This window comes from Rhinichthys klamathensis, unplaced genomic scaffold (assembly GCF_029890125.1).
Source record: "Rhinichthys klamathensis goyatoka isolate OS25496 unplaced genomic scaffold, OSU_Roscu_1.1 h1tg000330l_1, whole genome shotgun sequence".
Taxonomy (NCBI): Eukaryota; Metazoa; Chordata; class Actinopteri; order Cypriniformes; family Leuciscidae; genus Rhinichthys; species Rhinichthys klamathensis.
The window spans coordinates 668,103-692,764 of NW_026606845.1; the positions used below are offsets into that span (position 1 = coordinate 668,103).

General features: G+C 37.8%; 2 protein-coding genes across 2 annotated transcripts; both read right to left on the reverse strand.

Moving 5' to 3' along the window:
• Positions 1-5,405: 5,405 nt before the first annotated feature.
• LOC130105920 (CMRF35-like molecule 1) lies at positions 5,406-6,165 on the reverse strand. The gene is made up of 3 exons (XM_056272107.1): positions 6,009-6,165; positions 5,579-5,893; positions 5,406-5,464 (listed from the first exon to the last, which is right to left on the reverse strand). Exons 1-3 carry the CDS (start codon positions 6,046-6,048, stop codon positions 5,406-5,408), a joined length of 414 nt encoding a protein of 137 aa, XP_056128082.1. The 5' UTR covers positions 6,049-6,165.
• Positions 6,166-14,755: 8,590 nt separating this feature from the next.
• On the reverse strand, positions 14,756-23,415 carry LOC130105921 (CMRF35-like molecule 3). Its single transcript, XM_056272108.1, has 7 exons — positions 23,334-23,415; positions 22,840-23,160; positions 17,645-17,731; positions 16,120-16,188; positions 15,433-15,537; positions 15,310-15,344; positions 14,756-15,187 (listed from the first exon to the last, which is right to left on the reverse strand). Exons 1-7 carry the CDS (start codon positions 23,374-23,376, stop codon positions 14,816-14,818), a joined length of 1,032 nt encoding a protein of 343 aa, XP_056128083.1. The 5' UTR covers positions 23,377-23,415; the 3' UTR covers positions 14,756-14,815.
• Positions 23,416-24,662: the final 1,247 nt, after the last annotated feature.

Consider the following 24,662-nt stretch of genomic DNA (forward strand, 5'->3'; position numbering starts at 1 on the left):
TGATTTTACAAACACTGAGTACACAAAAGCTTTTCATCTACATTTTTACTTAAAGGGATACTCCACCATTTGTTCATATTAAACTATGTTATTCCCTTAACTAAGACGAGTTGATACTACCTCTCTCGTCTCAGTGCGTGCACTAAATCGCTCTATCTTGCAGCGAAACTTTGCAAGCACTTGCTGTGGTATTCCGCCATACATTATAGTTATCTACTTTACATGCTTAGAAAAGCTCAACGTTTTATTTTGTGTCACCATTCTTGGTCGAGTTACACTACTCGAGTAACTGTATTTAAATAGGGAAAACGTGGAGGTGTTTGGTCGCTACTCTGCTTGGATCCTAACAAAATGAATTGGGCTAAGTTAAGTGCTATCAAAGTGTCTCGTGCGCCAGAGCGATTTAGTGCACGCACTGAGACGAGAGAGGTATGTATCAACTCGTCTTAGTTAAGGGAATTACATAGTTTAATATAAAAAAAAGATGGAGTATCATCTTTAATGTATTCATTTTTAATGCAGCAATAAATAAAATGAAAAGAGGGAGATCTTTAAGTTCTGTAGCTCAAACTAGCTACAAATTACAGTTGCTTACCTCCAGTTCGTGTTGCAAAATTGATAAACCATATTACCCACGTCTTCCAAGCCACCGGCGATGTAGCTACTGTGCCTCTTTTATTCATTTGTTAAACAATGCTTATGTTAAACAAGCTGTTTTTGAAATAAAGTGACTGATTATTGCAGTGTTGGACATATTATAGATTATTAATCATTTTAATTATAGGCCTATAATTAATTGTAATCGACCTAAATGTTTTTAAACAATTTTCAATGAGGAGGTGAAAGCTTCTGTCTAATCTTCGCAGCATGTCAGTTATGCGGTGATGCGCTGTGAAATTATTGCATGGCAAATCAATTATAAATTTATAATTATAAATAATTTAACAATAAAAGTAGCCTAGGCCTTACCTAATAATAATAATAATAATAATACAATAATACTAATAATAATTTAATACATACATTGGAAATGCTAAATCATCTTGATATTGACAGAAATCACACAGACATCGCACAGTCTATGCCCGCCTTTAGACAATCGACAGGAGAGCACAAGCCATGTGTTCACAACAAACATGACTAAAGCAAGTACATGGCCAGCAAAACCATTCACAAGCCATGTGCTCACAAAAACGAGACATGGACACGCAGCTTATGAGAACACTCATTAAGCCACACATGTTCACACAAAACATGACAACATAAAAGCACACAGCGTGCTACACAGTACAAGACAAAACATGACATGAAAGCACACGGCCGAAGTAAACACGAACTGTGCGCTCACAACAGAATACAAACACGCGGAGACAAACACCATGTCTTGAAGGAGCCTGAGGAGATATAAAGGAGCTGTGTAGTGTTTCATGCAATATCCTGGCAAAGATATACTGCCTTTTGCACTTAAACTTCATCATGATGTTGCTCTGATTCTCCCTAACATGCTTTCTTAGACACTAATGTTGCCTCTTTTGTGTATTTCCTCATAATCACTGCTTTATGCTATATTTTACATTTTTAATAGCTTTATTAAACTGTAGATGAGGTGTACTAATAACAAAGAATATTGAATTTTGTGTCATTTTTACATTTTATTCACATTATTTTCATTCTTTTTCATTTATCATTGATCACTGAATATATCGGACCTTCGTGTGTTGTGATGTTTTGAGGATGTGTTGCTGTTACGTAGATCAGTTCTGTCCCGATGTTCTGTGTTGCTTCAGGACACTTTATATTGGCATAATAATCACCGGCTGTCTCTGTCACCTGATTGGTCGAGTGGGTGTGACCGGGGTTTGAATCAGGCTGCTGTTTGGTTACTGTGGCGTAAACAGTAGAAATGTGTGGGCGGGTGTTGATGTATGATGCAGGCGTCTGATTGGATGAAGATGGAGGCCTCTGATTGGACGAAGACGTTACCATAGTGACATTGTGGTTTGGAATCTCCTCATACATGCGTTCAGTCTAAAAAAAAAACACATTAATCAATAATTGAATAGTTTATGCAGATAATTATCTCTGTCGGTCAATAAAAATCATTTAACATGTATTTCTGATCTTCTGCAGGTAAAGATTTGGACACACACCTCTGTATCGCGCTGCATGTTTTGCTGAAATAAAGCTGAATGGAGCACGAATAGAGAAAAAAAGAACAAGTCAAATCAATTCAAACACTAAAAAAAAGGACTTTATAATCACAAACAAACTGTTACCTGTCCCAGATTTCCTCTTCCTCTTCTTCAGGATGATGAAGGTTCCAGAACACAGAGTCAGAACCAGCAGAACCGAACCCAGACCGCCAGCAACAGAAGCCAGATCTGAAGGCGACGCTAAACACATGATATTTACATGATGAAACACACTGCAGATTCTGATTATACTGTATAACACACTGTATAACAGATGTTAATCATGTTAATTATTGTACCATTAGAAATATTGTAATATTGTAAAGATACAGTTGTTATAGAAACTGAAGTGAATCTGCAATGGTAAACCTCAACTCTTCAGAAGAAAACACTTCTCTTTACGGCTGATGTCAAACCAAATTAATTGAAAGCTGATATGTGCATCATTTTATGTTTATACAATATATAAAATGTGTCTCCACAAATGTTCTTGTCCTTTCAAATGGCGCTTTTCCACTGCATGGTACGGTACGGTACGGCTTTAAATGGTACCACCTGTTGAGGTTCCAAGCGTACCGTACCGATACTAAAATGTGCCGTGAACACACTGCAGTTCACTGATTGGTCAGACAGAATCGTCACTACCAGCGTTATTGTATTTGCAAGACATCAAACCCGCTAGATTTAAACAGCCAGAAACAGCCACCGCTGTAGCACCTGTTTTAAAACTACTTGCTTGAAGAAAAAAGAAAGAAAGAAAAACTTCCAAAAAAAGAAAAGGCTGAATCGTGGTCAGTGGACGAAGTGCAGACGTTCCTCTCGTTGGTTGCCGAGGAGCGGATAAACTATAACGATCAGACTATAATCACACCCACTTTGAAGCGGTACTAACTGCAGTGGAAAAGCAAACCGAGCTAAAGCGAACCGAACCGTGCTGAGCCGTACCATGCAGTGGAAAAGCGTCAAAAGAGTGATCATGTGATTAAAGAGTTGAATTATGGGTAGTGTAGTTTGTGTGCTTACTAGTGTTTGTCTGATGGAGTTGAACTGTAGTATCTCCTGTTGTTGTTTCAGTTTCTGTGTGATGAGTCGCTGACAGAGAGAAACACCAGTGACTGTGAATGTGCCGCTCATGCAGTGACATAATAACAAATAATAATAATAATAGACAAAAACACACATTACATTATTTGTCCTGTGCTATTGCTACATATGAACGACCCAGCCATCACAGACAGTGTGCGGCCCAGACAGTTTCGTCCTCAGTTTCCATGTAGACATCACATGGGTTCGTCCAAATGCAAAGAACACTGCTCAGTGTACACACTACCGGCTGTTAAATTGTTGGAGTTAATGAGAAAATTAAGTGATTAATTGAATGATGACTGATCATTACTGAAGACAGACAGTCTTCTATCCGACAGTCAAAGCGGCGAAAGTGTAGACTGGAGGAAGACCGCAAGTGTTTATGGTGTCATTTGGGACAGGGCCCATATAGTGTGCACACTGAGTAGTGTTCATTTCATCTGGCTAACCCATTGTGACACATACATGATAGATGGACAAAACTGTCTGGAACCCAAAGACCAGGTCAAACTGGCTGTGCTTGCTGGGGAAGTTTGTCTTTTCTGTTCATAACACTGATTATTGTCGTGTGAGTGTCACATTATATTCAGACTGATCTCATGAAATGGCGTATGTATGACACGCCAATTCGTATTTCCATTTTTGGCGTGCTATCAACATGCATAATCGCTTTTCAGCGTGTTTATCAACGCCTTTGACTTAACGTTATATTACTGTATTATGTATATATAAATATATGACCTACCCCAACCCCGTCCCTAAACCTACCCGTCACTGGGGTTAATACCATTTATGAGTCTTCTCCTACCATCCTAGGAAAAGAAATATCGCTCCAAAGATGTAGATATAGATTTTGCTTCGTTTCGCTCGGACATTTAACGGCGTACACATACACGCGGAATCACTCGGACGTTTAATGGCGTAGACATACACGCAAAAGATTTCGGCGTGGACATACACGCGGATAGCTCAAAATGCGTATAGATAACACGCCACTTGACTTGAAAGTGGCGTGTATGTTTACGCAAAGTCATGATGTCATGTTGTTATATTAGTGCTCATTTAGAAGACATTTTATATCATCTAAACTGATACAGAGATGCTTTCGATAAAAGTTTCTGTCAAAACCCACGTAAAGCTGTGATTTACGAGATGAGATGATTTTACTCAGAAACGGCAGAACAAAGAAAGTGCTAAAGAAAATTGACTGTGAATGACACGTCAAACATTCAGTTGTTGTACATTTGATTCAAGTGTTGAGGAACATCACAACCTCCAAATGGTGCAATTGTGGTTTATTTTTCACAGAAGTTGAAGCTTTGATGAAATTCAGTTTCCAAGTTGGTAAGTTTGTGTAAGACATGAATTGTTTTGTCAGAACGAGCTGGAAACACGTAATTACAGGAATTACATCATGATCATAAACGCAGCATCAGAATAGTGTATAGAGGCTTTGATATCTCTGTATTCACTGTAACCACACTAACTATTAATATTTTGATGGAAGTTAAGTTCTGAAAAGTTATGTACATAAACACAGTAACTTTAACAATATTTTCATTAAAACACATGAGTGCAGATGTCAGCGGGTGCGGTGTGTGTGTGTGTGTGTGTGTGTGTGTGTGTGTGTGTACCTGTGCTGGTGTGTTCAGTGCTGCTGTTTGTATATGGACTAATGCTGGTTGTTGAGATCTGGACACGTGTTGTTGTCTCTGGAGCTGAGAAATGAAGAAGAGCCGTCAAGCCATTCAAATTAACGAAATATATTCATATAACAATAAACATGAATGATGATTGGTGTTAAAGCTGTAGTCCATAACTGTTTTGTGTTCAAAATTTACTACATTTATTTAACGGGCGAACAGAGCAATTACAACATGAATCAATTTTCCAAACCGTGTTCTGTCTTCTCCTGATTCTCTACAGTATAATACCTATAATAAGTGTTTATATTGGGACTACCGGTCGCACCGCTGAGGAGTAATCCAGTAATCCTGTGCCTGTGTGACTCGCCATAGACACAAACAGAGAGAAGGAGATCCGGCTCAATGTTGTTCAGCAAGACTCAGCGGTTTATTAACCTCTAGAGCGCCAAAAGTTACGGACTGCAGATTTAGGTATTGAATATCAGGCACCTGGATAAAGTGTGGAGGTAAAGATCTGGACTGGAATTGTTTTCTGTGGAGCTGAGAAACAAGATAGAGCTGTCACAGCATTCACATGAAACAAATAAATTCATAAAATAATCATTAGATATTAATGATGAAGCAGATCGTTGTTAAATAATGAATATCAGGCACCTCTGATCACATTTAGCTGGATGTCTAGGTAGTGTGTCCATCCAGCTCCACAGCCGTACGGTCCAGCATCGTCCATCTTCAGGTCACTGATGGTCACTGTAAATGATCTGGTCTGAGGATTATCCTTCAGTGAGAGTTTGCCACTGAACACTGGGGACTCTCCATCAGATCGCAGTATAATCACACGCTCTCCGTAAGGTCCTCTGTAGAAGTATTTGTAGGAGTTTTCATATCCTTCTGGATAAGGGCAGGTAATGCTCACTCGTTCTCTCTCTGTACCTCTCACTGTAATGTCCACAGACAGTGAACTGCTCACTGCACACACACACACACACACACACATACACACACACACAGCTTTACTCACACTGATAACATACACCATAATATTAGATAATAAACACTTTTAGTAGAGATCTTCAGCTCTTACCCGTCAGCAGAAACACACAAACTATCAGTGGAAACTTCATTTCTTCATCAGTTCAGTTCAGAAAATCAGTCTGAAACTCTCAGTAGTTCCTCACACGACTCTCTGAAACTCAAACAGCAATAATACTGCTCTTATCTGTCGGTGGAGAGGAAAATAATACGCTTGTTGCTCATCTCGCGTGTCAAACTCCACTGTTTCTGTTCAGTGACTGTAGTTGTGTCCCGATTCAGAGGCTTTTTTTTTCACGTGATGAGAATCTGTGATCTCTGTGTTTCTCATGGCGTTGGGTGTGAAAACGCCTCTCAGTTTGACCAGGAAATGAACTGTGAATTCATCAACCACAACCTTTCCTGTCCTCTTTGTTTCTGTTCTGTCTTTAATATGTTTGAGTGCTTTCTGTTTTTATTTTGCTCTTTTTCTACTTTTTAAAACATGTTAATTGCATGTTAAGCATCATCCACTTATAGAAAAAAAATGTCAAACATTTTAAGGAAACAATCTTTGACAAACTCTGAATGATAAAGACATGAGATGAAGAAGAAAAGCTGGTTAGGGTTATTTTCTGTGGTAATCGACAGCATGGGAAAACACTGTCGTTTACAGAAACTATAAATAATACAGGAAATGCTTGAACAGTAAAATCACTGTTTCTCCATCATATGAGCTCTGAGAAGAGTTGCATTGTGGGAAATGTAGTGTGTTTAGCTGAAGCCTCAAAGCTCTTCCTGTGGCTGTAGTTTCACTTCCTGTTTAGCAAGTGTGAGCCGAAGACATCTCATGTTTAACTGAAGCTAAAGGCCTCCTAATATTAAAATGATAAAGCCATTATAAACTTTTTTCCTGCTTATTCTTAAGCAGCAAACAAATCTGTGCCATTTATATGTTGCTTGCAATGATTTATCAGGATATTCAGCTGCTTTTGAACGGTGCAGTTACAACATCAACCAGCAGGAGTGAACAGATGAAACCAGACAAACCTTGAACTGAACATCCAACAAGGAAACGATATTCACATTAATAACTACAGACACAACATAATTGTTACGAGAGTACGAATGTTACGAATTGTTACATAATTGAGAGTCTCCACATGAAAGACCCACGACTAGCAGATGAACGTGCGACAACATTTCTCTCCGAAACCGTAAGAAATTAATTGAATGGAGGATTTTAACTGTGACGAGATGATTGACAGGGCAGTTTACGGTGATAGAATGGACGCGACAGATCTGTCCGTTAAAGATGACGAAGTAGTATGTCCCAAAGCTTGCCTACTCTTTTGCTACACACTCAAAAGTATGTACTTTTTCTTCACAAAAAGAGTACATACTTTTAGGGCGTAGTATAAGTAGGCGAATTGGGACGCAGCATGAGAGAGAACACAGGGTTTAAATACACATGGACTTAATCAAAGAAACAAGACACAGCTGACATGACTATCGAGACCATGACTAACACAGCTGAACTGAAACTCATAATCAAGGTGTCCATGGCAACTAAGGAGTGGCGGGAAAAGAACAAAGCAAAACAGGAACCGTGGTATTGTCATTTCCATACAAGCATCGGTACAGTGTGTGATACAATAATGCTTTGAGAAACTTCCCATCACTAATAATAACAATAAAAACACAAAACACCAAATACTGGATTCAAGAAGATGAATCTGATCTTTCTGAACTCTATAATGAACAAACAAGACAAGCTTGATTATGTTCAGTAAAACGATGAAAATGATGAGAAGGATGAAGATGATTTGGTATATTATATTATATTGTAACGGTAACTCAGAGAAGAGAAGCACAGATGACGTTTAACCATTTATTGAAATGCAGCGAGGACAAACTAACAGCTCAGTGAATATGACTTCCAGCAGTTAAACGCTTTTATCAGATCATCTGATCAGTGTCTTATCTTTGCAGGATGGTTGTGAGATCGTGATCGGCTGAATCCAGGCTGTAGGGAAGCTCACGATCCTCAGTCCAGGGGCCCGTTCTTCGTACGTCGCTAACTCACTTAGCTGGATTTGATTGTTGGCGATTTTGGCATGATCTTGGATTGTTTGGTTCTTCGACGCTCATCCTGGACTTGCTGTCATAGCAACAGGTGCGCAAGCTTAACCCCTGCTGGTAGATATCATATTAACCCCATTAACCCCTGCTGGTAGATATCATATTAACCCCATTAACCCCTGCTGGTAGATGTCATATTAACCCCATTAACCCCTGCTGGTAGATGTCATATTAACCCCATTAACCCCTGCTGGTAGATGTCATATTAACACCATTAACCCCTGCTGGTAGATGTCATATTAACACCATTAACCCCTGCTGGTAGATGTCATATTAACACCATTAACCCCTGCTGGTAGATGTCATATTAACCCCATTAACCCCTGCTGGTAGATGTCATATTAACCCATTAACCCCTGCTGGTAGATGTCAAATTAACCCCATTATATGCAGACATAACCACATATGCAGACATCTCTGAATGGGCTGCTGTGTTTAACCTTCAGGTACCACACAAAACTACTTTTAATGCAATACAGTCTTCATACCTCATACCTGCAATTGATGAGGTATTCAAAGAACAACAGAGTGCTGTACTGGATACTTTGAAAGCAGGAAACACAGAAAGAAAGGAAATTCATTTATCAGGAGATGGGAGATCAGACATGTTGTTTTAAATGTTCGTGATATTTTTTTATGTTATGTCATTTTTTTAGTTACAATTAACTTTGACAGTGGAATCTCTTTTATATCTCAACACAGTCCTGGATATTCAGCAAAGTACACCACATACAGCTTGATGGATGACATCACAGACAAAGTGATACACTTTGAACTGGTGCAAGTATGTGTCCATGACAATACTGAAATATGTTTTGGTTATTTTATAATTACTTTATCAAGTATAAACCATTGTTTTTATTTTTATTACAGGTTACAGAATCATCAAGCTCTGTAGCAATGGAGTCAACTGGTTTCCGCAGAGCACTCAACAAAATCCTAGATGACAACATTGGAGTAAGTGTGTTGACAACTGACAGATCCCCATCAATTCGCAAGATAATGCGGGTAGACTACCAAAACATTCATCACGAGTTTGATGTATGGCATGTGGCAAAAGGTATGTTTTTGAAATCATTGTCTACCGCAATCTGGTATGTTAATTTTTAGACTGTTATTTAGTGATAGAAAAACGCAGCATTCAACTGTACTAAAAAGTCAGATACAGCTAATGACTGTGATGTTGAACGAAACATTTTGGATGAGGATGAAGAATGTTTTATTTTGTTATACACAGCAAAATTCCCAGTGTTAAATTAACACTCTCGGTGTACATATAGGTAGGGCTGGGCGATATATCGCACGATATTGTTATGCGCATCTCGTCAGTAAAGCCGGTTCCTTGATTAGTAGTAAATCGCCTTCACCTGCTTTCAGATGGAAGATATGATGCAGATATGAGTGTTAAATTAACACTCAAGAGTGTTAAAGTTAATGAGATAATTAAGTGATTAATTTAGTGATGATTGAGCATTATTGAAGACACCTGATGTTAACAAGCAGAATCACTGAAGGAGAAAATCACAAATTGTGAGCCACCGTTATGGCGATCAGTGTTTGCATAACCAATTACGATTTTCTCCTTCAGTGATTCTGCTTGTTAACATCAGGTGTCTTCGATAATGCTCAAATATCACTCAATTAATCACTTAACTTTAAATCTCATTAACTTTAGCACTGCATCAGTGTTCATTTAAAACTCTCTGAGTGTGGACTCATATAAACACTGAGCAGTGTTAATTTAACACTGGTGATTTTGCTGTGCACTTGGCTGAAAAGTTATCTAAGTGACCGTAATCAGTATGTACATATTAACGGTATCCGTTCAATGGAGGCAAAAATAACCCACGGTGTTCCTCAGGGCTCCGTTCTGAGACCTAAACTATTTATTATGTACATTAATGACATTTGTGAAGTCCTTATTAAATTACAATGTATCCTATTTGCTGATGATACTAGTTGTACGTTTCGGGAAAAGATCTTGAGTTACTTTTGAATTCAGTATACAGCAAAATCCCCAGAGTTAAATTAACTCTGGTCAGAGAACATTTGGTCCCTCTCCACATAGAGTTAAAATAACTCTGAATCAGAGTTAAAGTTAATGAGATACTTAAGTGATTAATTAAGTGATGATTGGGCATTAATGATGAACACCTGCTGTCAACAAGCAGAATCACTGAAGGAAAGAGAAACAACAAGAACAGAAAAAAAGATAAACACAAGAACTACAACTGACTTCCAGCCACAGCCTTAGATGAAATCAAATGTAGACAAAATACATTAAATCTCTCTAGTTCTCAGCAGAGGAGGATTAAACAACTCCACAAACAGCATTACCAGCTTCACTTATTACTAACCAGACCGACTTCATTTCTGTTAAGTCTACAGAAGGTCTTAGATGTTGATGATTTATTGAAAATGTTTGATCACCATTATGGCGATGAGTGTTTCCTTTAGTTGGTCAGATTTGACTCTTGGCTTTTATTCTGAGTTTGTGGTTTTTGTAACAGATTTTACCAAAACATGTAGTTTGTTACAAAGAAAGCCAAAAACAATGATGATCAGGTGATATAGTTTTCAACAACAAAAAATAGAATAATGCACTTATCTCATCACTGTCCAAAAGTGGTTATATGATGTTAGTACATTATATTCACTAACAATACTCTCTTGCCACAAATTGGACATTCTAATTTTTGACTTTTAAAATACATTATGGGGATTTTTTTTTCCAAGACACAGACATCAAGAATCAGCATATGAATCTCAACAATGGTAACATGCTTCATGCCGCAATGCATGCTGGGAGCCATACGTTTTATATTATTATGGCTCCCAGCATGCATTGCGGTATGCATTGCGGCATGTGAATCAAAACGCATTATATATATTGTATAATTCCCTCATCTGTCCATACCTTAGCTATTGTGTGGAAATATGGGGGAATACCTATAAAACTAATATACAACCTATTTTTTTATTACAGAAGAAAGCAATTAGAGTAATCAGCTATGCTCAATATCTTGCCCCAACAAATCCAATTTTTATTAGATTAAATATATTAAAATGTCATGATCTTGTTGATGTTTGCACAGCAGTTGTAATGTACAAGTCTCACAATTCTATGCTTCCTCACTGTTTACAAGAGATGTTTCGAATCAGGGAATGTAGATATAGCCTCAGAGGAATTAATTTGTTACAAAAACCCATGGCGAAGAGTAATATTAAGAGGAGGTGTTTATCAGTTCAAGGAGTTGATTTATGGAACAGTCTTCCTATTCAACTTAAGAGCTCTAAAACTATTAATGCATTTAAGAAAAGATATAAGTTAAACAGTATGGAAAAGTACAGAACACTTGAATAAAGAACATTAGAAAAGTAAGTGAAAGTGGATGGATAATATAATTTTGATTGTTGAAGTTTAAATTCTGTGCTTACATGTTATCATTTTTGGTTTAAGAGAAACCGTATAATTGTGTCATCTTTGGACATAGTTTTTTTGTTGTAAAAGGGGTCAGTTAGAAAAATACTGACATCTCTCTCTTTTCATACAGATTACATAAACTGAGAATATTTGTTTTTTTATATAAATTAATTCATTTAAAAGAAGAGAGTTCAAGCTTCATTATGGAAAAACACTCGTGCCTGTATGGCAAGTATTCGCGGAATTACAGTTAATTTTCGGACGCGTTTCAGAATAGACTTAACTGACAGAGAGAAGGCAGAACGCGCATCATGTTTGTTTTTCTTTATTTGGCGAAAAGCACAACACTTTGTTTTTATTGTGAGTATCCACAAAAAAAATAGACACTTATCAGGATCTAATGATGTACAACACTTAATATGTTAGATCAAAATCAACAGAGTATTTTGAGTTTCTTTTGGACTGATAAGAAAAAAGCGACCTCAGAGGGTTAACCCCTGCTGGTAGATGTCATATTAACACCATTAACCCCTGCTAGTAGATGTCATATTAACCCATTAACCCCTGCTGGTAGATATCATATTAACCCCATTAACCCCTGCTGGTAGATGTCATATTAACCCATTAACCCCTGCTGGTAGATGTCATATTAACCCATTAACCCCTGCTGGTAGATGTAATATTAACCCATTAACCCCTGCTGGTAGATGTCATATTAACCCCATTAACCCCTGCTGGTAGATGTCATATTAACCCATAAACCCCTGCTGGTAGATGTCATATTAACCCCATTAACCCCTGCTGGTAGATGTCATATTAACCCCATTAACCCCTGCTGGTAGATGTCATATTAACCCCATTAACCCCTGCTGGTAGATGTCATATTAACCCATTAACCCCTGCTGGTAGATGTCATATTAACCCATTAACCCCTGCTGGTAGATGTCATATTAACCCATTAACCCCTGCTGGTAGATGTCATATTAACCCAATTAACCCCTGCTGGTAGATATCATATTGAGTGTCAGAGTGTTTTTGAAGTAGAAAAAAAACTGTAAAATATCTATTTTAGGTATGGAGTGCATATTTTGAGTTCTGATTTGTGGATTAGGGTCATTGGGTTAGTTTTGTTACTCAGATCTGGCGACACTGACTCTGAGACACCAGAATCACTTCTGTCAGGACCACTATCGTCAAATACGATTGACAATTAGCATACAGTTTGGATTTGCGGTTTGGGAGAGAACTCCCTGTGCATCCATGCATGGATAAGAGCAGCAAGAACCCAATTAGGGTAAACAACAGAACCAACATGACTGTATGCAGATATCATTAATTCAAGATTTTAACCCTCTGGGGTCTAAGGTGTTTTTGGGGTCCTTGAGATGTTTTTTTTTTCATTTGCTTTTAAACATATTAATGGCACAGGTGAAATTACACTATATTTAGCACAAACAGGGGTACCATAATATGTGAGCAACATGTATGTACATGTTTGTATATTTGAGAGAATATTGTTTATGCGTGGTTATTGAAAAAACAAAAAATGAAAGTTTCTGAAATAAGGCTACAAAACACATAATAAATATGTGTCCACAAGACTTTTGACTAATGGATATTGTTGCCTAGTGTTTTTTCTTCAAAATGATCTGAAAAACATCCTGCCTATTAGTGCCTAATCATTCACATAAAACTGTGAATTGGGTTTTATTGTGAAAAACTTGTTTTTGTTTGCCAAGGCAATATGCGAATGGGTGTTAACAGTCCAAACCCCATCATTAATAATTAGGTGATTCTCACCTGACCCGCATAATAATGAGCCTTTCATTCAGGTCTCACACAAGGAAAAATTGAAAGGACAACATACACATACATACATACATACATATATATATACATATATATATATATATATATATATATATATATATATATATATATATAAAATCAAAATATAAATGAAAGTCAAAAACCCATTTTTAGTCATACCTGGAAACAAATCCTGGTCAAATAGGTTATATGGGTCATTGTATAGAATTGGTTCAAAGTTAGAGTTGGAAACATCTTGAAAAAAAAAAAAAAATTCCATATAAAGAATTATAAGCTTGCATTGGATAACAGTTGATTAGTTTATTTTTGACAAAACATACAATATATTTAACATATGAGCAGAAACTGTCTAACTAAAGCTTATTTGATGTCTATTTTATAGTAAAAACTTTCTAATCTGTTTCGTCTGTAACAGTAGGCTATGCATCTGTGCGTTCGTTCGTTCACACACCCAGACATCCGATTCATATTTAAACAGTCTTTTTGGTTTTACAGATACTATTCTATATCGCGATTAGAACAAATCTCAGTAGGCTAGTCTTACTAATGTTGGAGCGAGAGTGAATGAACGCACAGCGCGCGCGTGTCTGTGAATTCGTCCATTCATTCGCACACAGACACGCATTTAATATTTAAACAGTCTTTGTGCAGTTTTCAATAACTGTGACACTATTCAATAACGCGATTAGAACAAGCACTTAAGAATAAATGACTTACTACATCAGCTGAATCCGTGCTCCTTGAAATGAAACAGGTAACTGAGTTAACTTTTCCAGGAATTATTCCTCACTGCACAGCAAGACGAGATAAAGGTTAGGGCGTTCTGATGTGGGCGTTTTCATGGCTTGCCTCAACATTAACGTTTACATCAAAGTTACATCAACTGAGAATAGTTGCTTTTTTATATAAATTACTTCATTTAAAAGAAGAGAATTTCAGCTTCATAAAGAGAAATCTTTCGTGTCTCTGTGACAAGTATTTACTGAGTTACAGTTCATTTTTCGGACGCGTTTCAGAAAGATTTTTGCGGAGACAGAGTGAGCTGAAAGCGCAACCTGTTTATTTTACAAAAACACAAGGTTTTGATGTTAATAAGAGTGTACACAAAAAAAGAAGACATTTAACAGTATTGAATGATGTGTAACACTTATATGTAAGATCAAAATCAACAAAGTATTTTGAGTTTGTTTTGCACTGATAAGAAAAAAAGTGAGCAGATCACGCCGGTGTGATTGCCGACCCCAGAGGGTTAAAGTACAACATAATTCGATAATTTAGCTATTTATATTTATTTAGATGAGGTGTAATAATTACAAAAAAATATATGTTATTCACAGTCGGTAGAAGCTTATCTTGTTAGTAAGATGACTGTGAACTTTATTTATACATTATACACTTTATAAACTGCGTTTTTTACAGAAAAGTGTGACAAAAGATTGAATAAATAAAGCAATGTAGATTTTACCAAATTTTTAGACTCTTTTTCATTTATGGTTGATCACTGAATATATCGGACCCTCGTGTGTTGTGACGTTATGCGGATGCGTTGTGATGTTTTGTGGATGTGTTGCTGTTACGTAGATCAGTTCTGTCCCGCTGTCCTGTGTTGCTTCAGGAGACTTTATATTGGCATAATAATCACCGGCTGTCTCTGTCACCTGATTGGTCGAGTGGGTGTGACTGGGGTTTGAATCTGGCTGCTGATTGGTTACTGTGGCGTAAACAGTAGAGACTTCTGTACAGTTGTTGTGGTGTGATGCAGGCGTCTGATTGGATGAAGATGCAGGCGTCTGATTGGATGAAGACGTTACCACGGTGACGACTGTGTTTGGAATCTCTTCATACGTGCGGCCAGTCTGAAAAACAACACATACGTCAATAATCTACTAGTTAATATAAATAATTGTCTCTGCTCATCAATAAACAATCATGTAACATGTATTTCTGATCTTCTACAGGTAAAGATTTGAACACACACCTCTGTATCGCGCTGCATGTTTTGCTGAAATAAAGCTGCATGAAAATAGAGAGTAAGTCAATTGAATTTACACACTAAAATATAAATTAATAATAACAATAATAATCAAAAATAAACTGTTACCTGTCCCAGATTTCCTCTTCCTCTTCTTCAGGATGATGAAGGTTCCAGAACACAGAGTCAGAACCAGCAGAACCGAACCCAGACCGCCAGCAACAGAAGCCAGATCTGAACAACACAACAATACAATGCTGATTCTGATTACACCGTTAAGTGATTATTAATGTTCTTGTAATTGATATTTAAATAATTTGTATTATAGTTGTCACATTCTGTTCTGTCTTGTCTTCACCTGTTCTTGTTAGTCCCTAATTAGTTAACCTTCCTCCACCTGTGTCTAGTTAGTTCCCTCGTTTACCCTGTGAATATATTCTCCCCGTTCAGTTCAGTCCCTGTCGGTTATTGATCGTGTGTGCATGTCTATTACACGCTGTTACATTCTGTTCATCTGCTTGTTTCATTAAATCTTATTATCGTTTGAAATCAACATTCCTCTGTCTGCCTCGGTGTGACAATAGTACAATTGAATATTGTAATAGTCTGTATTATATTGTGTAACTGAAATGAAACTGCAATGGTAAACCTCAACTCTTCAGAAGGAAACGCTTCTATCTGTGGTCGATGTCAAAGCATGTTAACCACACGAGTACGAGCCTCCACAAATGTTCAAACCAATTTCCTTTCTCCAAAATGAGCTTATTCTATGTGATCAGAGAGTTGCATTATGGGTAGTGTAGTTTGTGTTCTTACTAGTGTTTGTCTGATGGAGTTGAACTGTAGTATTTCCTGTTGTTGTTTCAGTTTCTGTGTGATGAGTCGCTGACAGAGAGAAACAGTGACTGTGAATGTGTCGCTCATGTAGTGAGAACATGAACACATATAAACTCTAAAGCTCTACATTCACACAAACCATTCACATCACGTGAATATGGACAGAAGATGTATATTCAGGGCTGGATTAACCATTAGGGCAACTGGTCACTTGCCCAGGGGCACATGACATCTAAGGGGCCCTGCGCACCGTCAAATATTATGTTAGATCACGTTATAAACGCAGTCCTCACTTTCCTAATTATATGCATATTTTTGCAACCCATTCGATCAAAATATAATGTTAAATCGCGTCAAAAACAGCGTCTGTATTCCTGCGCAGTGAGCGAGAGCGGGCTATCATGTCGACTCGCGTCGCGTGACTTGACGCTCTGAAATTTGAAGTGATGGAGAAGCAGTTGCCCACGGTCGCCTAACATAAAGGTCTCGACTGTTTAGCGTTATATTTTGCCAACGAAGTCAAATTGAAACTGTGATATTGCTTCGTGCCGTTATAAAACAGCAAAAGACTTTAAGTAGCCTATGGCATTCTGTTTGTGCTGCGTGATTTAAATAGAAGTGTGCACTTTGCTCACGCGATCAGCATGGTGATCTGGTGTTTTCTCCAAAATGAAAGCTCAAGGGTTTATTTCTGGCAATTAAAGAAATTAGGACACTTTTGTACTTTTCCTGTGTAATGTAATGCAAAATACTTTTAGGCTACATTTATAGGAGGTATATGATTTTACGTCATAGGAATAATTATATAAATCATTATTATAATAATTGTTTGGCATCCTAAAACACCAGTGATAATGTAATGCAGACTGAGACTCTATATCATAACTAAAAAGATGTTTGAGCCCTCTTTAATGTCCAGGTACAAGTCAATGCTTTTTCTTTGTTCAATGTGCACAGTTCATGGGTTGAAGCTCTTTATTGTGAGCTCTCAAAGTGCACCAGATTGATGCATTTAACCTTAAAATGTACAAAATTTTCAAGAGTTCCACCCAACATAGTTTTATAAAATCCTATGGGAAACACAGATCATTTATGAAGTAATATGTACAACAAAGTTCCTTTTAAGTCAGTAATACAGTTAATGCCAAATTAAAATGTCCTTGGACAAACTACATTTGGCCTGCCTAGGGGGGGCCTACAAGACATTGTGCCCAGGGCCCTCTGAATTCTTAATCCGGCCCTGTGTATATTCTTTTATTCATAACACTGATTACTCTCAACTGAAAATATGTTAATGTTCATTCTTAAGACACTCTTATCCAAAGCAACTTGTACAGTTTTAATAAGCGGGAGCAAACATCTGAGGACTGAACCTTCAGTCTTCAACTTTAACACATTTAATCTCAAAGGAATCATCTAACATATATAAATGAATTCAAGTACGTTTAGAAGCACAATATTCAAGAAATAAGAGTCATATAGAGCGACAGACAGAAGAACTGACCTGATTGTGGACTCAGTTCTGTTGTACTGAAAGATGACGGTGTTTTTGAAGAAGTGCTGATGGTTGAAACCTCAGTGGTCTCATTACCTGAAGGGTCACAGGAAAGATCAACTTAAAACACGAACACTGAATTTAATTTAAAATACATACAATCTTATATTTAATCTCTGTTTTAATCACTGTTTCTAACACACAGCCACTGTAGGCATTATTACTGTATTTTACACTCAACACACTGAAGTATAAGCAGACAATCAACCCAATACAACTATATGAGTCAGCTGACAACACCGAATCCAGAAAAGGAAAATAAACTGCAATGAAATCAAGAATCTGTGTAACTGAAGGAGAAAGCTGTACATCAGTTTAATGCAGAGATGCCGGTGAGTTCTCTGAGCTCGAGCTCTTCTCAGATGATCTAACAGTGGATGTGTGAGCTGTGCTCAGATCAGTCCATGTTTGTCCAGAGTTTCATCAGTTAAAGGTGCAAAAGCAAACCTCTGTCCTGGAGCGTCAGTGCAAACGCCAGGGTCAGGGACTAACACGTGTGTGAACTTAGGTGCAGTGATGTGGAGACGTATACTGGGATCAAGGGCGCCGTAAAGGGGTGGAAGGTTAGGACGATTCTAAGGGCCCAGGCTGATTTAGGGCCCAGAAGAGCAGACCCCCTTTTTCTTTTCTTATTTATTTTCTCTTTTTCATACATACATTAAATGTGCTAGGGCCCCTGATGCACACTAAATGTGTAATTTGTCCGTTTTGACCATAGATTTAATATTTAAAAAACAAATAATGTATTTACTGTTTCAGTCACACCCCTCCCCCTCACAATGGTTCATTCCACCTGCGCTGTCCGAGCTACGATCGCTAGCGTCTCTTGCTATTGCACTCGCTATGATGCAGTGCAGACAGTGACACACGCAGGCATGTCACATCAAAAGTCAGGGCATCAAAAACGTAAAGAAAAGAAGGAAAGAAAAGACAGAGAACGCCAAAGTCGACAGTATGTCACACAGTTTTTCAAAAAGAAAGGTAGCTTGCCCTATTCCTGTATTCCAAAACTTTCAGAGATTTTTGTTGCTACATGACCTGCTTTTATCTAGCTAGCTTAGTAAAATAATTACTGAATTGTGATTTACATCCAACAATAATAACATCTCTGCTGTCTCCGGGGTTATCATGTCTCGCACTAGACACAGATTCAGCGGCTGCTGCACACCCACGTCCTCCTCCCCCCACGTCCCCCGTCTCAGCCGAACAAGGTGAGCCTGAGCGCGAAACTTCTCGAAGATTGAAGCCTCTAAACACGTTTGTGTTCGCCACATGATGATAACTTTTTAAAACAAAAAGTAATCTACACGCTTCAAAAATTACAAAATCAGTTTCTAAAATGACGTTCTTAATGTGAATAAAATGCCCCAGAAAAAATAATATAAAATTGAATAAAACATGTGTCTGTAGTAACCATTCTACAGTATTGAAAGGAGTTTACAAAATAGATATTTTAATATTTTATATTAAGAAAACTAAATAGGCCAATAAAAATAATATGGTTATTATTACGTGTGTGTGTTTGACTTAAACAGATGCAGAGTCAGCTTTATTGTCTGCACCTCGTTCTCCTACTAATGACCCAGTCCTCTCAGTGTCAGGTAAGGTGAACATGGTAAGCTACCAAGGTAGTAAAAAACTAATTAAGTTTTGGATTGTCTAATTTTTTTCTTGTGTTGTATAGAATGTTTCATATAATATTATTCAACAATGCAGTTAAGAAAATATTAATTCTAAGCTGTAACTTGTTGACTGGGGGACAAAAATGATTTTGCTATCCTAACTCCACAGAAACAAGAGAGAGACAGAGAGTTTTGCCAGGAAAGAGTGTGGAAGTTGAGGAAGCGGTGAGAATAGTGGAATATGAGAGCACAGAGGGAGCCCTAAGTTTAAAGGAAGATAACAGAAGAGAGGAAGATGAGAGAACAGGGGAAGCCATGAGAGCAGACTTAGAGGAAGATGAAGAAGAGACAGTTGTGTCAAATGATCCTGGTTTGTGGCCAGCAAAAATTAGCAATGAAGACAGAGAAAAAATTGTGGAAAAAAATAGCTTCTTCTAAAGATAAAGACCAAGAAATGCCACATGATTCAAAAGGTTAAGCCTTCCCCGAATACCTCAAGTACACAAAGTCAGGAAATTGCAGGGAAAAGATTAAGAGAGACTGAGTCATTTACAGCCAAAGCACAAATGCACTATTTTGTATTCCTTGTGTATTATTTGGTCATGAGCTAAAGAAACCTTGTATGAGCACACTAAGCAGTCAACATGGTTATAAAATCAAAGACATAACATGGCGTCGAATGTATGATAAATTCCCTAACCACAAAAGCAGCAAAGCACACAGGGAGTGCTACTTAAAATGGAAAACCTTACAACAGTCTGTAATGGCAGCTGTCCCTGGGGGAATAGACAACCAGCTGAATAAGCTCATACAAACAGAAATAGACAAAAAGAGAGCTATTCTGAAGAGGATACTAGATGTAACTTTGTTCTTGGCCGCTCGAAATTTACCCTTTAGGGGTAAAACAAAAGACTTGGGGGACATAATGGCAACTTATTGGGCACCCTTGAGCTCCTGTCCCATTATGACGCACTACTCAACGAACATCTACAAAAAGTCAGAGACAAAAAAACAGGAACAAGATTGACACACTATTTAAGCTCAGATATTCAGAACGAATTTATTGAGTTATGTGGAAAACGAGTGTTAAGTAGTATTCTTAAGGAAAGGGAGGAATCAGTCTATTATTCAGTCATTTGCGATGCTACTCCTGATATTTCACATACAGAGCAAAATGTATTACTCTTACGATATGTAGGTTTTGATCAAGAAAACACGAAATGGGAGGTTGTTGAAAGGTTTTTGGAGTTTAAAGATTTTCACAAAAAAAAAAACAGGAAGTGAGATTGCAGACATGATTGTAAATGTGCTTAACAGTCATGGCATAGATCTGAATGACTGCAGGGGCCAAGGCTATATGATAATGGGGCAAACATGTCTGGAAAAGTCAAGGGGGTTCAAGCCCAATTATTAAAAAAGAATAAGCTGGCTACTTTTTCCCCTTGTGCATCTCATACTCTGAACCTTGTTGGTGTGCATGCAGCTCAATCAAGTCCAGAGGTTACCAACTTTTTTGGCTTTGTCAATTGCCTTTATGCACTTGTTAGTGCCAGCCCAGAGCGATGGGCCATCTATAAGGCAAAAACGGGTTGCACTTTACATCGTCTGTCAGACACTCGGTGGAGTGCAAGGGTTAAGGCTGTTCAACCTTTAGCCAAGCACCTGCCCAGTGTCCTAGAAGCTCTTGATGCCATCTTCTCAACCTGCAGTCTGACACCAGAGGCTCGGTCTGAAGCCAGCGGCCTAAAAAAGTATTTTGAAACTTTTGATACTGTTTTTCTGTTGACTGTTTGGGTCAAAGTTCTGCAAGCCATTGACAAAAGGAATGTTATTCTCCAGTCAGGGAAATTAACTCTTGAGACAGAGGCAGAAAATATCAGAGCTTTGCAGGAGGAGATGCAACATCTGAGGGATGAATGGGAGAGTTTATTTTCTGAAGCATCACTTGTTGCCCAACAGATGAGCATTAACTCTCTGTTCAGGTCAGGATTCAGCCGCCAGAGGAAAAGAAAACGGTTTCACGATGAGACAGAGGTAGAGGGAGCAAGGGAGCACAGTGCAGACACCATATTCAGAAACACTGTGTTTCTTCCCATGATGGACCACATAATCAGTGACTTAAGTACCAGGTTTGCCACAACAGCTGAGATCTTGGATCAGTTTTCTGTAGTTGTAAAAATGGGTCAGTTACGTGATGATCAAATCCACGCTGTATGCCAGCCATTGATTTCAAAATACAACACTGACCTGACTTGTGAATTTGAAGATGAAGTCAGACACCTCAACTCTGTATATAGGGCCACTTTCCCAGGGTGTCTGTCACCAATTGATCTGCTCAACAGCATTTACAAGATGCAGCTGCAGAGTATTTTTGGGCAGGTCTGCATAGTTTTGCGAATATTTTGCACACTGCCTGTGACCGTTGCTGGCGGCGAGAGAGCATTCAGTAAGCTGAAACTGATCAAAAATGATCTGAGGTCTGCTATGTTGCAAGATAGACTTTGTCACCTTGCCATACTACCCATTGAAAGCAAACTGGCAAAAAAGCTGAACTTTGATGATTTGATACATGATTTTGCCAGCAGAAAGGCACGCCGCTGGGCCATTATAAAGTGATGTTGAACATAACTTTGTTAGACCAGGATAACAAACAGTTGATGTCTGGTTCAGTACTTGTTTAGTCCTGGACTGGTTTAGGCCTGGCATTACTCCTGGTGGGTCTTGATTTTGAGCCCTTTTGGCCTAGCTAGTTTTATTCCTGGACTGATTTAATTATGGGTTAGAGCTGATGTTTCCTGATTCAGCAGTTTGACCCAGCTAAAGCTTGTTCATGTAAAGTATATGTCAATATGTGTACATTATGTTCTGTTGTGCTTGCAACTGCAATTGAGATAATAAATGTTCTCCCTTTTATGTAAAGAAGTACATATTTCTATATTTTTTTCTTGTTTTTGTAGCCTTTGTACTCATCTTTAGACATTTTAACTATGCAATGTGCTAAGTATTTTTTTAAAGTGTACTGGGCATGTTTATTGGGTTACATTTTATCTGTAAAAAATGTAGGGGGCCCAGAAATTTTGGTTTCCATAGGGCCCAGAATTTCTGGCGGCACCCCTGACTGGGATTGTACAGAGACATTTAATGCCATCAAGATCACATCTTTCCTGGGAACAAGAAAATGCCCTCATTCTGCTCAAGCTAAACAGTGGATGTGCTCGACTGACTTCCATAGCATTTTAGTCAATGGGGTCCATCAACTGTTTGAGGGCGAGTAAATGATGATAATATTTATTTTTTTAGAGATTTTCCGTGAAAACATTGGAAATCTTTCCTTTGCACTTTTGCCAGTTAAATAAAGTTTAAAGAGAATCAACAAATCACAGATCCCAGATTGTATTGCATTTTACAAAATGATCAAACTTTTCTGGATTTGGGGTTTGCACAAGATTAATGACTTGATCTCTCACTCTCAGCTTGTTTCCATGCAGTTCATTTCTGCTATTAACATATTTAATCACTTACCCAACATAACCAGCAACACAATCTCTGAATAGACATCAGTAAAACTCCTCTCCACACCACACCAGTATTGGCCTTCATCCTCTGTTCTCAGATCAGTGATGGTGACGGTGAAAACTCTGGCCGTCGTGTCGTCAGTCAGAGAGAATCTCTCGTCTTTAGCTGGAGATCCTGATTTAACCATGATGATTCTAGATCCATAGATACACTTCCCTTTACAAAAATACTTTGAATTTGATTCATATTCAGATTTATATGAGCATCTGATGTCAACTCTCTCTCCTCTGTATCCAGTAATTGTCTGTGAAGCTCCACCAACAACAGCTGAAAACACAAATATCATTATATAGAGCCGTTATGTGTGAGAAAGAGACATAAGCAGGCCAGAATAATAACTTACAAATATCCTCCATATGAGTCTGATGATCATGTGATAAAGAGGAAAACAAGAGAAGAAGTCAAACTCTGTGTAAAAGAGCTGAGAGTCTGAAACTCACCTGTACAGATGCTGGAAAAGAGCAGCAGGACGTCCAACATCATGACATTTGACAAGCGTTTCGCTGAAATAAAAGAACAAATTCTGTGACAAACGTTACTGTCGTTCTCTTCCGTACTGAGAGAAAAATGTGTGTCAGCAACTGAAATATATATATCCTTCCCCTTTCTGTGTCTCTAACCACATCTAGCTCTACACGACATCAGTGATGATTCACCAAACTTTATATATAAGCAGTGTTTTACTCAGTGAGGAAGGGATGATCCACTTCATTATAAGAGGGAAGGAGTACCTGTGACATTTACAGTGTGTAAATATGAGTGTTTTACACAGCAATCCAGTGAACAACTCTTCTAGGACATAATAAATATAAATGATGAGATCAAAATAAAATATTATTGTATTATGGTTGTTGACTGTTATGTGTTTAATGAAGGCGTATTCATGTAAAACACACTGAATTAATGCCATTATTTTAAACATGATTATCCTGTAGTATTTTAGTAACGGTACAACTTCTCAAGTATCAGTTCTCTTCCGGTGTTCATTGTCATAAGAAAGAAGAGTCTTACACTTGTAGTCCAGCCGGCCGTTCACATCACACTGAATCCCTCACAAAAACACAATAGCATTTTCCCCACAGGCTTTTGGATAATCGCAAAAAAACAAAAACTCTGTGATCAACAATAGTTTATGATACATACATGTTCTGTCCTGCAACATAATTATCACATATGAACAACTTGTATGAATCATGAAGCCTAAATGCAGTTGCTAGAACTACACCAGGGTCCCAGGACTAGAGGCAAAGCTAGGTTTGTTTTATTAATACAGTGTATACTTTTGTCTTGAAATACCTCGAAAGAATGGAAGTGAAATGTGACAACATGCCCCGTGGAGTAGATTATAACATGACCATGTGACAGATTATAATGTTATCTGATCAAAAAAAAAATATATACAAGACAAACTAAAATATTTTGTCAATAAAATACAAGTATTAACTTTTTCATATAAAATAATGGCATTTTTTAATAAGTAAAATAATAAAATATTTTTTGAGTTTGACAACAAACACCGGAAAACACAGCTATGCTATACGACATAGTTCAAAAAATAGTAATAATTAATCATTTCTGAACATTGACTCAGTCTTTATTCACCGTTTTACGAATAGAATTCATAAAAGTATAGAACAGAATATCATATTTCTAATAGGGGCTCATTGTAACGCAGTGTGACAACGTGCCCCGCCTGCACAACTGGGGTTTAAACCCTGCTAGAAACCCTGCTAGCGAAGCATTTAAGAACCATATCAACTGTTAGGTTA

Coding starts and splice junctions, on each gene's coding strand:
- LOC130105920 (XM_056272107.1), bottom strand. CDS start 6,048: ATGAAGTTTCCACTGATAGTTTGTGTGTTTCTGCTGACGG. Junction 5,894..6,008: donor TTGTGTGTTTCTGCTGACGG/GTAAGAGCTGAA, acceptor GTGTGTGTGCAG/TGAGCAGTTCACTGTCTGTG. Junction 5,465..5,578: donor CCAGCTAAATGTGATCAGAG/GTGCCTGATATT, acceptor CTTGTTTCTCAG/CTCCACAGAAAACAATTCCA.
- LOC130105921 (XM_056272108.1), bottom strand. CDS start 23,376: ATGATGTTGGACGTCCTGCTGCTCTTTTCCAGCATCTGTACAG. Junction 15,345..15,432: donor GAAGAGGAAATCTGGGACAG/GTAACAGTTTAT, acceptor ATTTTCATGCAG/CTTTATTTCAGCAAAACATG. Junction 15,188..15,309: donor ACATGCAGCGCGATACAGAG/GTGTGTGTTCAA, acceptor GTTGTTTTTCAG/ACTGGCCGCACGTATGAAGA.